The sequence below is a fragment of the Syzygium oleosum genome, unplaced genomic scaffold, assembly GCF_021117445.2.
Source record: "Syzygium oleosum isolate NSW1041296 unplaced genomic scaffold, Sole_v2.1 Sole_v2.16, whole genome shotgun sequence".
Classification (NCBI taxonomy): domain Eukaryota; kingdom Viridiplantae; phylum Streptophyta; class Magnoliopsida; order Myrtales; family Myrtaceae; genus Syzygium; species Syzygium oleosum.
The window spans coordinates 5619232-5640029 of record NW_026607500.1 but is presented as its reverse complement, the minus strand read 5'-3'; the positions used below and the strand labels follow the sequence as shown (position 1 = coordinate 5640029).

General features: G+C 42.6%; 1 protein-coding gene and 1 pseudogene across 1 annotated transcript; both read left to right on the top strand.

Moving 5' to 3' along the window:
* Positions 1–451: 451 nt before the first annotated feature.
* On the top strand, positions 452–1777 carry LOC115661802 (uncharacterized). The gene has a single exon (XM_030584008.2). The coding sequence runs from the start codon at positions 452–454 to the stop codon at positions 1775–1777; it is 1326 nt and encodes a 441-aa protein (XP_030439868.2).
* Positions 1778–10825: 9048 nt separating this feature from the next.
* Positions 10826–20347, top strand: LOC115666613 (aspartyl protease family protein At5g10770-like; annotated as a pseudogene).
* The last annotated feature ends 451 nt before the right edge of the window (positions 20348–20798 follow it).

The following is a 20798-nucleotide window of genomic DNA, read 5'->3' as shown; positions in this document are numbered from 1 at the left end:
CATTTTCACTACACTTTAGCATACACAACCTGTCGCCGGACCTGGGCCGCATAGGATCACCTAGGATGGTATTGAGATGGATACCACTCCGACCGTCTGCCCGCGGTACGAGTTGCCCATCTCAATCCCGATATTTCTTTCTTGATGTCAAAGAGATTACCACCCCGGTCCGCATGCCCGCGACATGGGTCGGCTCTTTGACGATGCCGGAGTTACGAGGACCCGACTTAGTTCGCATGCCCGCGGCTAGTCCGATCATCCCCGTGGCTCCACTTTGTTAAGCTTTCTAGAGTAGAAATCGAGCCACGTAGCATGCGTATGTCTATGTGATTGCCATCCGGTTATTGGTAAAGTAAGTCCTTTGAGCTTTTTCTTCGCAATTTATTTACTTTATCGTATTGTTTTGTCGGTCCATGACATTAGGTTGATCGCAAGTCTTGGTCAATATACAATGGGAAATTCCGACATTCGACTTATTCTTCCTCCCAAGAAGGAACTCAACGCGTGGTGGGACAAGCTAGACCGAGCTGGTCGTGAGTTCGTGGAATTAACAATTGGCCGACTCCTCCCTCTGTTGCGTATCAACATTCATGGCGGCCTCATTCAAGCACTTGCCCATTGTTGGTGTCCAGAGACGACTACTTTCATCTTCGGTAAGCATGAGCTCACTCCGACCTTGGAAGAATATAGCATTGCCATTGGAAAACCTTTGGAATTAGAATTAATTAGTCCACCTATTGGAATAAATCCTGTCTCGATTTTATCTGATTTTCTGAGAATCAAGGAAGAAAAGATAAGAAAAATTTTAAAAGGTCACCGCAATACTTGCCCATTTTCATTTCTTGATGAATGTTTCCAAAATGGCACTTCATTTCAAATGAGAAGGATTTTCCTACTAGCTTTCTTTGGGTTTATACTTTTCCCTCACTGCAAGAATGCTATTAATCCTTTGATTGCTAAGTTAGTGGGACAAGTGTGTGGGGGAATGAACTTTGTTAATGCCCTCCTGGCAGAAACTTTTCTTTCCCTTTCTCGATTTAAAGAAAATGGTGACAAAATCTTTCGTGCTTCTCCTGAACTTTTGCAAATTTGGTTCTTATCCCACTTAAAAGGGTTTGGTGGTCTAATGATTATACGTGAAGTTAGCAACTCTGATCACCCTATCATGAGATTTGAGAATAAACAAAAACATGCACCGGATTATCATTATTCCAATTGGCTGGCTTTCTTTAAAAATCCAAAGTCCAAATGTTTCCTATGGCATGCTAAATGGTTCCAAGTTCGTGAGGCCAGACTCACATGTGGACGTGTTGGCCCAATCCCTTTACTGGGATTCACTGGGGCAATGGAATATTACCCAACTAGGGTGACTCGCCAGTATCAAGTGGTGCAAGAGCTTCCCCCAGCTTTGAAGCAAGCTGATTCAATTCGAGTCGACTTCACCGACGGAGACCTCGACCATGATGATAGCATTTCTTTAATCAAGTCGCTGTGGGATATGTGCCATCCACAAATGCTCATATGGCCCGAAAAAGAATTAGAGGGTAAAGAAAGAAAGTATTATGCTACGGCTGAATATATTCGACGACACAAGATTCCAGATAATTTACTCCCAAAGATACCAATGGTGCCTGAGAAGATCACCAACCGTGCTGAGAAAAGATGTCTCAAGAGAAAAGCTGAGAAGTTACAAGAGCAAGTTACACACTTGGCCAAGGAGAATAAGCGATTACGTTTGGAAATCACATCCCAGTTGTATATTGATCAAGCCAAATGAAATGGCTCGTGTCTTTTAAGATATTTTTCTTTCTAGATTCGTTGTTTAGGAATTGAGTCATTTGTTTTTGCATTTTTCTTTAAGTGATTTCAAGTTACAGTCGTTGTACAAATTTCGTCATTTCAATAAAGAGGTCATTTTTAATCAAAGCGGTTAGACCAATGTCATGGATCGGCGTGTGATTCTTCTTGACACTTATGTATGCCTGTTTTATCCGTGGAATCAGGTAATTACGGACCGATCACGATCGCCTATTCGTACACGGTCAAGAACTAGAATGGCCGATCAAACTGACTTACGAGATCGTGTCGTTGGCATTGAGGACCAAATGAAGCAAGTCCTCACTGCAATGCAACAGATGTCTGCCGAGATTAAAGCCTTTCGACTGACTCCCATTCCTGCATCCCCTGAGGCATCAGCCCCAAAGCAGAAAGGTGGAAAGAATGCTGACAAGTGAGGAAGATGACGATCTTCCCGATTTAGCAGATGACCCCGTCCAGATTATCGTCAACAAGGACAAACCTAATGAACGGGTCAACAAGCTTGAAGAGAGAGTGAAGCAACTGGAAGGCTCACATGATTCACCCTCAATTGACTTATCTCTTTACTCACAGATCAAAATCCCGAAGAAGTTCAAGATGCCAGATTTTGACAAGTACAATGGCACCTCCCCGCCCAAAGGCCCACCTGCGCCTATATCACGTACAAATGACCCCGTACGTTGATAATGAACTCCCGATGATTCATGCATTTCAAGCAAGTCTGACGGGTCCTGCCTTGAATTGGTATCTCATGAAGAAGATAAATGGCTTCAAAACCTGGAAGGAAGTTAGTGAAGCATTTCTAAAGCAGTACAGGTTCATAACGGACATCATTCCCACCCGCGATGACCTCGAGCGTGCTCAGATGAAAAAGACTGAGTCGTTCAAAGATTATGCTATCAAATGGAGAAATATAGCCGCTCAGGTTGTCCCGGAACCTATAGACAGTGAATTGAAGAGGATGTTCATTAAAACTCTCCCGTTTGAGTACCGTAATCGGATGGTAGCCACTCCGGCTGACAACTTCAATCAACTCATCCCCATAGGCGAACAGATTGAGATAGGGCTGAAAGATGGGTGGTTTGTGGAACCATCTTCCTCGACCAAAAGATTTGGTGCAAGGAAGGAGAAGGAACCGGCACTTGAAGTGAATGCGACTTATACCCAAACGGGCCGACGGAATGCTAACCTTGTCCCAGCAATCCAAGTAGCAGAAACTCAACAACATAGCACGGGTCATCAACCCTCTCAGAGGAGGAACAACAAGAGGCAATTCACCCCCCTCCCCGGGTCGTTGTCTCAAGTGCTGGTGGTCCTCCGGAAGAAAGGTTTGCTTACCACTGAGCCAAAGCGGCCCAACCCCGAGCAGTTCTATAACTACGATCCGTCCAAGAAATGTGATTATCATATGGGTGAAGTGGGGCATTCAACTAATGACTGTATCACTCTCAAGCATCGGATCCAGAACTTGCTTGACACAAAGGCATTTTCCTTTCAACCCGCTAAGCCGAATGTTCAGAGCAACCCGCTCCCTGATCATGCGGGCAATGTGAATGCCATATTTAGTTTTGATGCTAGTCGAATCAAGAATGTCAAGGTGTACATCGCCGACGTCTACGGTGAGTTGGTGAAAGCCGGTTATTACCCGAGTAATGAGGTCCTTCCCCTGGCTATCATGAAGAAAAGAATCTCTGAAATCGTAGAAACCGGAATGATTGTCTATGCCAATCACACTAGCATCGTCTCCACAATCTCCGAAGTGGTTATTAATTGGGACGAGGAGTTTGCTACATTGAACACCGGGAAGGACAAGCTCGACCCTCTGCCTGAAGACATGCCTCCGCTTGAAGACGCGTCTGGTGATGAAGAGATCGTAGTAAGCATGCCTACAACTAGATGAAGGGATAGTGATCGAGATACCTCAACCGTATGAGTACAGTGATAATAAGGCAGTCCCTTGGTCTTACAATCTCGATGTCGACTTGGTTACCAGATCTGGGCGTACCTATGGCCAAGCTAATGCCCAACCTGCAAAACCTGTTACTGATGAAGAAGCCAAGGAGTTTCTGGCCATGATCAAGGCTAGTGAATACAACATAGTTGAGCAACTGCGCAAGATGCCTGCGCAAATCTCTCTGCTTAAACTCCTCCAAACGTCTGTCAAACATCAAAAGGCCCTGATGAAGGTGTTAAGTGAAGTCCACGTGCCCGAGACGATCGATCATGACAAATTGGAGGAATTTGTGGGTTCTATACTCCTTAAGGACCTCATAGCCTTTTCAGATGAAGAGTTCCCTCTGGAAGGGAGGGGGCATACTAAGGCACTTTACATTTCTGTCAAATACAAGGCCTCGCATGTAGCCCGGGTACTCATTGACAACGGATCAGCCTTGAACATCTGTCCTTTGGCGACTTTACACCGCCTCAAGATAGATCCTTCTAGGATAAATTCTGCGAAGACCTCCGTGTGAGCCTTTGACCGAACAAAGAAAGAAGTGATGGGAGAAATCCACCTTGATATACAAATAGGACCAACAATGTTCAACATCCTATTTCAAGTTATGGACATTCCCACTGCATTCAATTTTCTGCTAGGTCGTCCATGGATTCATACTGCCGGAGCTGTGCCATCCAGTTTACATCAGAAGGTGAAGTTCGTTGTGGAGAGAAAGTTAGTCACAGTCCACAGTGAAGAAGAGCATCCAATTTACCACGCAACGGCTATCCCCTATGTTGAGCCGGATTGCAAAATAGAATCGAGCTATCAGTCGCTCGAGCTCGTATCAACCATACATGCGTCTAGAGGATCATCACCGCCTATTCCTGAGGTGTCAAATGCTGCAGTCATGGTTGGCAGAGTAATGGTGTCCCATGGCTTTACTCCAGGTGAAGGCCTTGGTAGGAATGGTCAAGGTATCCACCAACCGGTGAAAGTTTCTCGGAGGCCCCACACTACTGGGTTGGGGTACCAGGGGTCAAGCGAGCCAAATAATGGGGGATGTGGACCTGGACGTGGACGTGGTCGAGGTAGAGGTCGAGGTCGAGGAGATGGGCAGAATAGACAGCGGTCCGAAGAAGAGCCGAATGTTGAAGAACGTGGGCGTGGAATTACCCAAAATAACGGAGAGCTTGGGCGTGGTAGGTTGCTTCCACACATCCGCGCCACATTCCCAGGCCCTGCAAGAATGATGCATGAAGAGAAGGAGGTGATCGACACTTTGGGGCAACCGAGCGGCAAGTTCGATTATTATGTGAAATACTCGGCGCCCCCGAGCTTCTATGTTGACCCCTGTGACATAGTCCCGGATGGATGGGGAGGTATGGATGATCCAACACCTCTAATGACAGAAGATCCTGATGATGCAATGGATGGAATCACTGCCTTGTTCGATGATTTCTTCATTGGAGCTATCAAGGAAGGACCATTGGAGAGAATGGGCACTGGCCCGCAAGAGTAACACCTTTACTTTTTTCGCACACTCCCCTGCGTGGGAATTTTTACTGCTTTCTAGGACTTGCCCCGTCTCGGGAGCTGCTTTTCAGGACTTTTCATTTCTAGGACTTGATTGTTGCAATTTCCATTCCAATAAATGTAATTCATTTGGTGATAATCAATGAAATTACAAGTTATTTTCATTTTTGAGGGCATGTTGAGGTACATCAAATCAGCCCGGTGATGATATCCAACCGATAAAAATATAGTCCAAGGAGAATTCTGAGGCCTGGGCTTCTTCATGCTTCCTCGTGTTAAAACTTTTTTGAAAAGAATTTCGAAAACAAGTCACAAAAAAAAAATCAAAAGAAATAAAAATACACTGTTTAGCCCTGTTTGTCCTTCTGAACCTCCTACTTTATGTTTCAGGGGCAATCTTGTGACACGTGAGGGTATGGAAACGGTCCAATCTGATGAATTATGTGCCACCGAGCCTGATCTCGATGACACCAATGAACTCGAAGATTCCTCGGACCTTCAGCGCGATCTAGAGTATCATGAAAGACCTAAAGTCCTAACGGTAGACCAAACTATCACTGTCAACTTGAGTGATTCCGGAGAACCCAAAGAGGTGAAGATAGGGGCAACCCTTCCCGAAGGTGAAGCGAAACGCTTGGTCCAACTGCTGAAGGATTACCAGGATATCTTTGCCTGGTCGTATACCGATATGCCAGGTTTAGACCCTTCTATTGTGGAGCATAGTCTACCTACTAATCCGGACATGCCGCCCAAGAAACAGAAGCTGCGAAGAACCAAACCTGAACTTTCGAAGAAGATAGAGGAGGAGGTCATGAAACTTTTGAAAGTAGGATTTATTGAAGTCACCCGATACCCCAGTTGGGTGGCCAACATCGTGCCAGTCATGAAGAAAGATGGCCGAGTTCGGGTTTGCATCGACTATCGTGATCTAAACAAGGCCAGCCCTAAAGACGATTTCCCATTGCCACATATAGACGTTTTGGTGGACAGTACTGCTAGGTTCGAGCTGTTTTCCTTCATGGATGGTTTCTCGGGTTATAATCAGATAAAAATGAAGGACGATGATAAGGAGAAAACAACGTTCATCATTCCATGGGGAACATTCCACTATAAGGTCATGCCCTTCGGCCTTAAAAATGCCGGGGCAACATACCAACGGGCAATGGTGACGCTTTTCCATGATATGATGCATAAGGAAATCGAGGTCTATGTCGATGACATGATCGCCAAGTCTCAGTCTGGGAAGAGTCACGTCGATACCTTGAAGAAATTATTCGAGAGATTTCGTGAGTTTAAGCTTCGTCTCAACCCAACGAAGTGCATGTTTGGAGCAACCTCGGGTAAATTACTCGGGTTCATAGTAAGCAGTAAGGGTATTGAAGTTGACCCCTCCAAAGTGAAGGCTATATGTGAGTTACAACCTCCATCAACCATGAAAGAAGTGCGAAGCCTCCTGGGTAAATTGAACTACATAGCCCGTTTTATTTCTCGGCTCTCCGAAACTGCTAAGCCATTCTTCAAACTTCTAAGGAAGAATGCTCAAGTGGAATGGGACGATGATTGTCGGGAAGCGTTTAACGAACTAAAGCAGTACCTGATGAAACCACCAGTGCTAGTCCCACCAATGTCGGGCCAGCCTTTGATCCTTTACCTCACGATTCATAGCGAGTCTCTAGGTGCGATGTTAGCCCAGAAAAATCCTGAAGATGGAAAAGAGCGAGCCATTTATTACCTAAGTAAGAAGTTCACCGTTTCGGAGTTGAATTATCCTAAAGCCGAGAAGACTTGCGTTGCACTAGTATGGGTGCTCCATAGGCTGCGACAATATACACTGCATCATCAGACTTTGCTTGTGACTGAGAACGATCCCATCAAGTATTTACTTGATCAACCGGCTTTGGTAGGGAAGTTAGCCAAATGGCAGATTTTAATTTCAGAGTTTGACGTCCAGATGATGCCACAGAAGTCAGTTAAAGGCCGAGTAATTACTGATATGTTAGCCGAAAATCCTGGAATCCCTGATGATGATAGATATTCTCCAGAAGATCGCATTCTGGTAATAAAAGAAGACGCATGGACCGTGTTTTTCGATGGAGCTGTAAACTTGGCTGGTTCCGGCACTGGGGCAGTTTTAATATCCCCAGATGGGCAACATTATCCAGTAGCAGCAAAGTTGGTGTTCCCCTGTACCAACAACATAGCCGAGTACGAAACTTGCATTCTCGGACTCCAAGCCGCAGTGGAAATGGGGATAACTAAGTTGAAAGTGTTTGGTGATTCTGCTCTGATTATTTTCCAAACTGTAGGAGAGTGGAAGACGAGAGACACCAAACTAGTGCCGTACCATGAATACCTTGAAGAAATTATAGAGGAATTCGAGGATATCTCTTTTGAGTACTTGTCGAGGTCCCATAATCAGTTCGCTGACGCACTAGCTACATTATCATCCATGCTGCAAGTGATTGGTGGATTAGAGGTAGAACCCTTGAAGATCGAAGTCCTGACAAAACCGGCCTACTGTATGATTGTGACCGAAGAACCTGACAAAAAGCCATGGTATTACGATATCATGAGTTATATCCAGAGACAAGAATTTCCTGAGGGAAGCACCCCTGCCGATAGGAAGTACATAATGAAAATGGCTTCAAAATTCTTTGTCAGTGGTGAAAAGCTATACAAAAGATCCTACAATTCGATCCTGCTGAGGTGTGTGGATGCGGCTGAAGCTACCAGAATCATGCAAGAAATACACGAGGGGATATGTGGTCCACACATGAATGGCCACATGCTAGCTAAGAAGATCATGAGGTTGGGTTATTATTGGCTCAGTCTTGAAAGTGACTGTATCCAACATGTTCGAAGATGTCATCGCTGTCAGGTTCATGGGGATAAAATAAATGTTCCACCGACAGAACTACATCAGTTGTCTGAGCCATGGCCCTTTTCAATGTGGGGCATTGATGTGATTGGCCCAATTAATCCCAAGGCATCAAATGGACACCGATTTATCTTGGTCGCGATTGATTATTTCTCCAAGTGGATTGAGGCGGCATCTTATGTGAACGTCACTGCAAGGAATGTTGTAAGATTCATCAGGCGAGATATAGTCGCTCGTTATGGTGTCCCCGAGGCTATTGTCACCGACAATGGGACAAATTTGAACAACAAGTTCATAGATCAGTTGTTCAACGAGTTCAAGATCCGGCACTTGAATTCATCTCCTTATCGTCCACAGATGAATGGAGCAGTTGAAGCCGCTAACAAGAACATCAAGAAGATCCTGGCCAAAACGGCTGAAAGCTATCGTGACTGGCATGAAAGGTTGCCATTTGCACTAATGGCGTATCGGACTTCCATCCGAACCTCTGTCGGGGCAACCCCTTTTTCCTTAGTATATGGTATGGAAGCAGTCCTGCCCGTCGAAGTAGAGATCCCTTCCCTGCGAGTCTTGTCTCAGGTGGAGTTGTCTGAGGCAGAATGGATGCAACAAAGGCATGAACAGTTGAACCTGATTGATGAGAAACGATTGAAAGCCATTTGCCACGGTCAAACCTATCAGCAGAGGATAGCTAGATCCTTCAACCAAAAGGTGCGTCCAAGACACTTCGAGGTAAATGATCTAGTCCTAAGGAAGGTACTGCCAGTCTTTCCTGTTCCTGGGGGTAAATTTGCCCCAAACTACATTGGTCCATATGTGGTTAAAAAGGTGCTTCCCGGAGGTGCCCTGATTCTCGCAGAAATGGATGGTCGTGAGTTCTCCAATCCTGTTAATTCTGATGCTGTGAAGATGTATTACCCTTGATAAAATCTAACATTTTGCAGCAAAAGTTTGCAAGTGTTTGGTTTTATATTCTGAGTCACAAACATTTCACTTATGAATAAATGCTTTCAATCAATTTAAAGATGGAATGTGTGCATTTACTTTAAATTCTGCTTGATCATTTTGTCAGTCTGCATCATTGATTTCAAAAGGGGGAATCTATTTGGACAATCTGATAACTCATGTGGAATGAATTGAATGTGTTGAATGAGGTACATCGGGATGAAGAAAGGCAAAACACACCCCATATACGGTTTCATACACTAATCTCCAGTGAGTTGAGTGAAGAAAAATTCCATGTCGGTAAGGTAAAGGGTTATCTCGCAAAAGGTACGGCAACCGAAGTGACGAAAGGCGGTTCATTTCTCTATCCCAAACACCACAGGTTATCCATTGTTTCGCCAATTTGAGCCTAAACACTTGGAGAAATCCTTTCAAATTACTCCTGTCAAGAACCATTCCACATCGAGGCAAACTGGAGGTAAGTCAGCATTATAAGGTGAAAAATGAATAGAGATTGTCTTGCTTTCTCTTGCATCAATCTTCGAGTGTTGCTTTTTCAGATGAATTCACACAAAGTTCAAGTGCCTTAGGATGACGAAGAGCATTTCTTTCTCTATCCTATACACACTTTATCCTTTGCTAAGCCCAATTGAGCCTGCAAATTCGTTTCTTAAACCCAGTTGGTGATCATCCCCCACACTGGGGTAAGGTAAAAGTTGTCACCGCCGAGCAGCATATTCAGAATGTCGATAGTAGACAGAAATCCTTGAGAGTCCAAATGGCGAGTCATTCAGTCAGAGTATAGTTGGCCAATGTTTACATTGTAAACAACGTATGTCAAGTGTCAAAAAAAAAAAGGGGGGCGGGCAAGAAAAACCAGTGTGCCTGGTAAAAGCAAGGCCGATGCCCAATGGAAAAATAAGTGTGTCAAAATCATCCCCAATGGGATGGTCATAGTCCTACAAATTTAGAGAGGTGGTGAATTCAAGCCCAATGAAGCATTTATTGAAAAGACAATTCCAGAGGATGGAGAAGAAGATCGGTGACAATGCTAAGATGATCACCAACTCATTCACCCCAATTATACACATTTTGAGCCTAATGATCCATTCATTTCTTAACCCATGAGCCTATCCTACGTTACGTCCATTACAAAATCTCTTCAGATTATGGCACTTGAACTAACGAAGGATTCAGATGTTTATAAGCTTAGCTCGAAGAAGTGCGAGCAAGTCCATTTCTATCTCGTTTTGCAGGGTTCTTGACTTGTAAACCCGGAGACGATTGCGGAGTATTGTTCTTTCAATAGCCTTGACTCAAAGAGTCCCCTTTTGCTAAGCCATTGATCAAGCCCACGTTACGGTCCCAGCAAAGACCTCTCGGATTGGTAAGGTCGTACTGTTTGCGAGAATACTCAGACCCTTGTCGACATGATGATGGTGAGATAGAGCGATTCTCATAAATCAGCCTTTTTTGATGAGAGTGAGTGAAAGCCCTTTCGAACCGAAAGTCCCTCATTTAACATTTTCAAGACACCCACTTGTGAGTTCAGGTTGTCTTATCATGATTTTCCCAGTGAAATTTAGTGATGCTGATTTGACAAAATTGTCATGCATGAAAATCGATTGAATTTATAGTGCATGAGTATATGTGTTCTTGATTGTCCATGAATGCATATTACATGTTGCCTAAAACCGTGTCCAGCAGGAGACATGCCCTCAAGAGTCGGAGATATCACCAGGTAAGTATATCTCTATCCCTTGGATGCCTGTGACTATCCAGGTATCCCTAACCTGTTCGAGCAATCGTCAGGCCCCATATTTGATCATTTTGTTGCGATCTCTAGATGCCTCTGACGATATCTAGACATCTATTGATCAAGCCTTTTCAGGTACCTCTGATGATATCCAGGTACTTTGTTAAGGAATCTCCGAGCACTTGGGCTAGCCCCTCTGTTCGCCAAATTGTTAAATACCTCTGGCAATATCCAGGTATTTATCGATCAAGTCCTTTCAAATATCTCAGATGATAACTAGATATTTCGTGAGGCACACCTTTCAAACAATTTGGAAAATTCCTTCTTGAACACCTTTGACGATATCCAGGTGTTTAGCAGTTGACTTTTTCCGATTACCTCTGACGATATCCAGGTATTTCGTTAAAAGTAGGAATGTATTCCAATTTGTTGAATCGCTTTTCAGGTACCTCAGATGATAACTAGGCACCTTGTTAAGCCCCCTTTCTAGCAAATTGGAGAAAGCCCCGCATTAGGCACCTCTGATGATATACAGGTTCCTAATGAATAATTTTCTCGAGTACCTCTGATGATATCCGGGTATTTCGACAAAAGGTGGGATAAATTCCGTTTCGCTAGGTTATCACTGGACGCCTCTGACGATATCCAGGCGTTCAGCGGAAGGTCCGTTTCGAGTATCTCAGACGATATCCAGATATTCGAAATAGTCTTCCATTCTTTGATCTCTAGATACCTCAGATGATATCCAGGTGTCTACTGATCACCATCTTCAATTACCTCAGACGATATCCAGGTAATTCGAACTACCCTTCGTGTGTCCCAATTGAGTTGCAGGTTACCGAAATCCATCAGCGTTCATCAGGCAATACCTTTGGGACAGAGCCCGACATTTGCCAAACAACCTACAAAGTCGGAGTCATGCCTTGAATTACGCTACCACTCCTGTCAGGTAAGTAACTCTAGGTATGTGTTATTCACGTCAGCATGCATCATTTCTTATTGCATTTTAAAATGGGACTATAATCCCAACAAAAATATCATTCATTGCATCTGCATGGTCAAAATTTAGGTATCATTTAGTCTTTCAATGCAACCTCTGCGAGCTCACCTTCAAAGAGGGGCAGCTGTTGACACCTAAATTTTGGAGACCAATTAGTCATTCATTGCATAAAAATTAGGGATCAATCCCGGTCCCTAGAAAAAATTAATTAGTTAAATTGCCAATAGATATTAGGAGCATTTGCATCAGTAATTAGGCCTATATAATTGCATTTACACTAGACCGGCGGTGGGTGGACTTGAGTGAATGATTATGAGTTTAAAGGGACTAAGCCCGCGGTGGATAAAAATCACGTGCATCAAGTCAAGAAAATCTGATTATCAAGATTTAGCTATCCCATGATAGATAAAAAATCAGGGATAATCTTTGGGGTATATGTGCGTACGTGGTGGATTTTGAGAAAATTCGGTCATCATGGGAGCAAGAAAATTGACCGGCATTGAATAAAGAGGAAAGAATTGATGCATGATTCTCTGGCCATATTCACAAAATATTGGCAAAATAATAAAGAAAGGGAAGGAGAAAAAGTGAATCTCATGTTATTGGGAAGGGATAAAAGAATATATTTCTTTTCCTTGTCCAAAGTTTGGTATCCTGGCCTATATAAAGGAGAGTGAGGCCATGCAGCGGGAGGGACCAAAAAATCGAGAGAGAGAGGAAGATAGAGAGAAAAGAGAAAAGGAGAAGAGAGGCTCCCAAGCTGAGCGTCCCTCTACCGCCGCAAATACTCCTCTCGGGCGCGAACTTGACTGCCTCACTATCGTCGTCTGATACCCATCAAAGCCGCTTACTCCTCGACGACGACAAAGCAGTCACTGTGGAAGTCCTTGCTGTACCGATGGCGACCTGCTGATCTGTGGCCGAGAGGGTCCTGTACCGAGAGTCCTTGCGTCAACGACGAAGCAACTGCACCTTGCACGAAGCTGTTGCAACACTGCAACACCCTCGTAGCGTTCAAGTCATCGCCACCAGCAACGCTCTCAGTTTTCGTCCAATATAACAAATTTTATTGGGGCCTTGTTTGGCGAACTCCTTTGCCCAACTACAAGTCCCAATTAAAGTTTAGCTTGTTTGACAGTTTCCTTGCAGGTTGTTCGGCGAAGACAGCCACTCCTGTAGTAAATTCCATAACCACGTGCTCTGGGAACAGAGGATTCCGAAAAGGAAAATAAGAAAAGGAAAGTGGTCTCACCCGCAAGACACATCGACGTTCATTCACTATCGTGTTCGTTTGGACCTCGCAGCCGCTCCTTTGCTGCCACGCTCACAAACGAGAGCCACGCCATCGTAAAGCCCACCGCGAGCACCACACCGTGAAGCACTGCGTCCCATCTGCCATCCATTGTTCAAATTCGGAAACGTCATCCGTGCAATATTTCGAATTAGGTAATATGTCATCCGACTTAATTTCGGTATATTAAGTTGCCTAATTTGAGTTCATTGTGATCTCAATTATGTCGTGTCAATATGATCACATCCAAAAATATTTTCGAAAACCGTGAATTGGGATATTTTCCTTATTTCACAACGTGCTTATGATTGCTAGTCCGATTTCATGCCCGAAATACGGCTCGCGATCGCACGGAAATCGTCAATCCGATCTCTCGCCCGAGATACGATTCGCGGTTGCGCAAAGAATTGGCCAATCCGATCCTCATGCCCGAGATACGATTTGTCAATTTATTTTCCAAATTTAAATGGATATGGATGATATCTTGGGTGATTGAATGCTATTTTTGATTTTGGCTTGATCTTTGGTTTGATTTGATTCGATTCTCTGTTTAAAAATCCCAAAAAGATTAGATAGTATCAAGGTAAATTTTTCTAGATAGATTGCATGCTAGGTTAGGGTTTATCTAGTAAGGATAACATTCCTATTTAAATTAGGATTTTGGCCTAGTTTAATTCCTAAAATGAATCGGATAATGTCTTGCACTAGATAATGAATTTTCATCATTTTATAATTTCGAATTTCAATGAAAAATACAAAAAGGTATCATGTGCATGTCATATAGATTAATTGCATCATGCTTGCATTATCATTGCCATGTCATTGCTACGTGCCACGTTGCGTGTCTTCTTGCTACGTCATTCACATATGCTATGTCGCATGTCATCTTATCACGTCATTCATACCTTGCCATGTATCATTGCACGCGTGTCATTAGAAATTGCATGTCTAGGTTCATTTGTGTGCCATATTAGAATAATCCATTTAAAGGTAATTGTATGTCGTGTGTCAAGTTAGACTAGCATTATGCATTGCATATAGTTTAGTTTTTTTCATTAAATAAGCGAAAACTCCAAAAAATATCGTGTGATTTGCGTGTTAATTAGAAATCATATTAGGGTTGTTGATGTGATTTTCTAACTAACATCGCAGATGCTTTCGTTGCTTTGAGGTAAGTCCCTATCTTGCAATTTATTTATTGCTTTGCATTATTGGGTGTTTCATTAATGGTTGTGCACCCGCATGAACACCTCACATGTTAGTGATTAGGTAATAAAATGGATCCAGACTGCCTGCATAAATATTTTTGAAAAGAAAAGGTACCGAAAGGGCGTTAGACTAGATCTAGCGTAACCAAGTCCCCGAGCTTAGAATCTCTTGTTCGTAGGATTAAAACATATCTCCCTATGTTTTATTTAGGTTTCTAATCGACCTACCACAAATAGATTAGTGGTGACTCCAAGTACGAAAACTTTTGCATGTTAAAAACTTAAACCCTAAGTTGCGAATTGGTAGGGCTTGGGAGGGCCCGAGTTAAGTTTAGACTTAATAATCCATTAGCCTGAGAAAATTTTAGGTCGCGACAATGACATACTTATTATGGGAAATGATGACTCCGCTGTTGGAAAATTTAAATAATATCTGCATTCTACTTTTCATATCAAAGATTTGGGACCTCCCAAATATTTTCTTGGGATTGAGATAGCTCGATTCGACAGAGGAATTTGACTCAGTCAGCGGAAGTTCATTTTAGAAATTGTTTTGGAAGCAGGGCTATCAAGATGCAAACCGTCTGTCATACCAATTGAGCAAAATGCTAAACTAACGACGCATGAATATGATGCGGGTTTATCATCATCCGATGAGGATCCATTGCTTAAACATCCATCAGGATATCAGCGACTCGTCGGGAAGTTAATATGTCTTACCATGACTAGACATGATATATGTTATGTAGTACAGATACTCAGTCAATTCATGCATAACCCGAAAGAATCTCATATTAATGCAGCTCTAAAAGTTGTGAAGTATTTAAAAGGATGTCTAGGACTTAGTATACTTTTATCTCGTGATTGCAACATGAAGATGACAGCCTACTGTGATATGGATTACGCCACTTGTCCTATGACTCGAAGATCCATTACTAGGTTTTGCATAAAATTGGGAAGGTCCTTGATTTCATGGAAAACAAAGAAGCAATCAAGCGTCTCATTATCTTCAGCTGAGTCAAAATATCAAGCTATGGCAAAAACTGTTTGCGAAATAGTATGGATATAGGGATTACTTTCTGATCTTGGAATGCGTGTAGATGGGCCAAGCATATTGTTCTGTGATAATGATGACGCACTCAAACTAGCGGCAAATCCAGTATTTCATGAAATAACAAAACATATAGAGGTTAATTGTCATTTCACTCGAGACAAAATTCAAGAAGGGATAATCATAACAAAAGGAATTAGAACGGAGGAACAACCTACGGATATTTTCACCAAGCCACAATGTCAAAAACAATACCCATAACTACTTAGCAAGCTAGGCGTTTTCGACATATACAAGCCGCCAGCTTGAGGGGGAGTGTTGGAGATACAATATGATTATGATTCTGATTATTCTAATCACGGACTAATTGATCCAATCAATCCGTAAGATTAAATATTCAGATAGTAGAATAGGATAGGCTACATTGAATATTCTTTCCATTATTCATCCATCTTGTATTATAAATAGGCTTGTAATACATGCTCAAAAATAGAGCAATACAATACAATTTCTCCAATATTTTCAAATTCTGTCAGATGTTCCACCGCAAAGATTCGCGACATTAAGCCCGTCATGCATGTGGTAGAGATAATTCCCCCCAATGGTTGGGCCCAAACAGAGACACTTGTCCCTTTAGTCTCTTTCTCCAATTTTTTCTTTAAGGTTACGTGGCGCTTGGGATGTTTTCGCGCACCTCGACCAGTGCACCTCCTGACGGATTCTAAAAGCCCACTCCTCCATATCTCCTTAAAACGTTCTGAATTTTACGTCCAAAGTCCTCAACAAAATTTGAATTCGAAATCGCAAGAAAAGGAGCCAACTCCATTCTCATCCGAGACAAAACCTTGGTGGCCTATCTCTCTCTCTCTCTCCAATTGAACTCGTGCATACAGTATTCTGCAAGTCCTTTGCTTGTCAGCCTCGTACGGAGTGTTGCCTTGATAACGGCCACAAGCTGCAATTACAATGGAATAGGCAACCGGAACCTACACAGTAGAGAGACACGAAGTAAACCTGATTACATCACTTCATTACGGTGTAATCCCGTTGACATGAAATAAACCGAAGAGTGAGTCTTGCTTAAAGTTCTTCTTCTTTTCTTTTCTTTTCTTTTCTGTTTCTTTTCCTTTGATTAGATTACAAGTAGTATGCGCAATACAAATCCGAGGAAGGGGATGTCATTTTCTAAATGACAACAGACCGACTTAAATAACAACGAGAATGATGGTTCCAAGCAAATAATTGACATGTTTATCAAAGATCAAAGAGCATCCACATATCCTTTCACAGAAACAACACTTATTTCGCCCTTTATTTGTAAGGAAAATAATATTGGATGATCAATTATGTGTTCTCGAACAAATCTAGCATTTTTTTTTTGGTTTCTATAAGCATACTAGCAAAAGTAATCTTGTACTATAAATATTCATCAATCTACGTCTCCCGATCAAAAGCTTATGTTAATAAGTTATGTGTAAACTATGACACATTAACTGTTCGAGATCACATCAATTTTCCGTTGCCGGTTTCTTTAGCTCGATTTAATCTATGAATGTCATGTGTAAGTTTCAATTTGAAGAAGTACGTGGGTTTTTCTTCCAAAAAAAACCTTTTAGAAAACACAACCTTCATCCATGATCACGACCCCCCTCCCTGAACGGGAAGCCACGCACCTCTACAGTTACCAATATTGGAATGTTAGAGATAGTGAAAAGGGCAAAAACCACCAAAAATCCCAAACTATGTATATTATGAAACATTTACCTTAAACTTTTTCTGTGACACTAGAAATTTCAAACTTCTACTTGTGTGACACATTTATCCTCCGTCAATATTTCGCCAATGAGTACCATTAAAAATTTGGCTACATGGACACTGGACAATAAACGGTGTTGATATGACGCCCACATGACTTAAGTGAAACAACAATGACTTTGTTTTGGTAAAAAATTCATCTGAGGGAACCTTGACGGAGAGTAAATATTTTTGTACATATTCAATTACTACAGTTTTACCTTGTTATTTTGTTAGAGTAGTACACTTTAGCAGTACTTCGGCGGAGAATTATGAGCAATCAATTTAATCTCCTTCTTTTTCCGAATATAAGATGGCCCAACATAACGATTATATCTAGGGTTAGAAACTGCCTCTGAATTCTCCAAACCTTTTCTATGGGTTACTGACCGGGTTCCTGGTTTTGTTGCTAATTCTCCAAACTGCCTGTATAGAAAGGTCATCGTCAACCCCCAATTAATTAGGAGAAGAGAATGAGATTGTGTCTATGAATTGATAGTTTAGTACGGCTGTGACGTAGAGGAAGGGTATAGTTTACAGGATAGTTGGGTATCGAAAAGTGTATAAAGGATGTGCATGTACAGCCGTTTTGTGTGTTGTGATAAAGAGCCCTAGTTGTGGGAGAAAAAGGAAGATGAGAAAGATAGCTTCTTCTCTTTTGTCCGAGTTGACACTCCTTATTAATCACATTGATTATGATGTACTACACACCCTCAGAGCAGATACGTGAATATTGAACAGCCTTGAATTGAGCTGAAAATCTTTCAAGTGTGGGCAAGACAAAGAGGAATCAATGAGAAACTTAGGTAAAGACCTTAGGAGAGTTGAGCTAGGATAAATGCAGACCTGCATGCTAAGTGAAGGTGAGTTGCACCAAAGATAAATTAAAAGTGTACTTGTTTATCTTCCCTAGTTAACCAGTTGGGGTCGAGTCTCCAAGTGGACTCAACTTTAGGTTAAGTTGGGATTGATCATTGTGCAGAGACCAAATATATGTACAAAGCCGATGGCTTGCCTATAGCAAAGCATAATCTAAAAGGAAGGAAAACGATAACCGGTTCATAAGGTTGGTGGATGAAGAAACCCTAAAATGTAGCATGATCATTCATGAAGCAACTGATGGTTTACTTAATAAGGAGTGTACACTCCAACCAAATTGCAATTAATTAATTAGCTACTCATAAACATAAAATTTGATTGCTTAGAATATTGATTGCATCAGAGCTTTGATGAATATTTTCAATATGCTGCCAATGATTTATCATTCCTTGCATCTAACATAGTTCTACAAGGTAAAATAATCTCTTGTTAATGCGTTTGCGACTTCCATTGTTCTTTTTCAGTGAACTCAACCCTTAAACTAGTTCACAAGTATGGAGCATGCTCTCAGCTGTTCAATGGTGGCCCCGTCAACCACACGCAGGTTCTTCTCGAAGACATGGCAAGGGTGAAATGGATCCAATCCAAGGTCTCCAACAGCGTCAGTGGCACCAGTGATTTGAAGGAGTCCACCGTTAACCTCCCAGCGAGTTACAGCCCTGGTGGCAGCAGCTATGTGGCGACTATAGGCCTTGGCACGCCAACGAAGGACCTGACCCTCCTGTTCGATACGGGAAGTGCGCTTACTTGGACCCAATGTAAGCCTTGCATAGTGTGTTGCTATCGCCAGACCCAGCCAATCTTCGACCCCTCTCGATCATCATCCTATGCCAACATACCTTGCTCCGCGCCATCTTGCACTCAGCTTTCTTCCACCACAGGTAATAATTGACGGGTGCGGGTTTCATGCCCAATTAGGTTTCTAATTGGTGGTTTACAAAGTTAGAAATCATCAACAGAAAATACTTAACAATAATGATCAGTGATGTCAATATTTGTAACTCGCCAATTGAAAGCCTTCCTCCATTCTCATAGATAGTGGAAAACATGCCCAATCAACCATGTTGGCGAGAACTTTGTTTAACAGAATAAAGACAATGGTTATTATCACGAAAAATCCTAAACTGCTATACCTGTGACAAATTTATCCAAAACTAATTTTTTGACAACAAAAAATCCCAAACTTGTAATTTTGTCACAGGTATACCAGTTTGGGGGTTTTTGGTGGTTAAAAAATAAGTTTGGGCTAAATTTGTCACAGATATATTAGTTTAGGGTTTTTCGTGGAATTAACCCAAAATACAAATAAGAAGACTGGTAGTTGTGAGAGGTTTCTAAAAATACGTTTAGAATCGTTTTATAAAACGGCTTTAATGATGAGCAGGTCACCAACCTAAATGTAGCGGATCCACATGCGTCTACGAGGTGAAATACGGTGACAAGTCCTTCTCGGTTGGGTTCTTTGCCATGGAAACGCTTACCCTCACCCCGACGGATGTTATTACCAACTTCAAATTCCGTTGTGGTCAGAAAAACCAAGTGACCTTCAATGGGTTGGCTGGACTCCTCGGGCTCGCCCGACACCCAATATCGATCGTGGGACAGAGTGCGACCAAGTATGGCCAATACTTCTCATACTGCCTCCCTCGTTCGACTAGCTCCACATCTTTTGGTAAGGGCATGGTCACATCGCCCACGTTGATATTCACGCCGATGGTGACGATCCGACAGACTCCGCTCTTCTACGGCATCAAACATAATAGGAATCAGCGTAGCAAGGAAACTACTTTCCATACCGTCGACCGTGTTTTCCAATGCCCGCACAATCATAGACTCGGGGACCACGTTCACGCGTTTGCCTCCAACTGTGTACAACGCCCTCCAGTCGGCATTCCAACAGGCAATGGCGAAGTACAAGCGTGCGCCTCCATTATCGCCGTTGGACACTTGCTACGACCATAGTGGGGTTAGTAACTTCATCTTCCCGGTGATCACGTTCTCCTTCAGTGGGCCAATTAATGTGGAGTTGGACGTGAGCGGGACGTTTTACGGGGTGAGTGCATCGCAAAGCCTAGCATTCGTGCCCAACAGCGCAGACACCGACCTCGGCATCTACGGCAACATACAACAGAGGACATTTGAGGTGGTCTATGATGTGCCCGGAGGACAAATTGGGTTTGGCGCCAAGGGTTGTTCCTAAGATGGGCACGGTCCACTTGGGTTGCATTTGGAGTTCTCGGAAGGACGAGGAATCATTTGAGGGTGTGCTTTAGTAGTACTTGGTTGGTTTGACGAATAATAACGAATGTCGTTCTCCTTGTCACTTCAAGTCCGAAAACGCTACTATTGTGATTGTGTGATATAGTAACTTTTGTGAGTGTTTGTTGCCCATTTGAAAGAATACATAAAACATTACGTGGATTTTCATGAAATCCACGTAACCATGTTTACATAAATATTTGGAAAATCCAAGTACACTGTCGTTCTATCGTATTTGAATTAGAATTTTCGCGATTAGGAATGCCTGATTTTCAGGAATTCTTCTTCTTTGGCTAGGGGGACTACGCTTGAATTCTTTGAAGAAGACTGGTGGGCGAAATAATCCCTTTTGTGAGGTGGCGTTCGCACTTATCGTGGATCCTCCTAACACTTTTTTCTCTTTTATAAAAACGTTTTTCATGCTATCTTTCCTTTTTGTTATCTAAG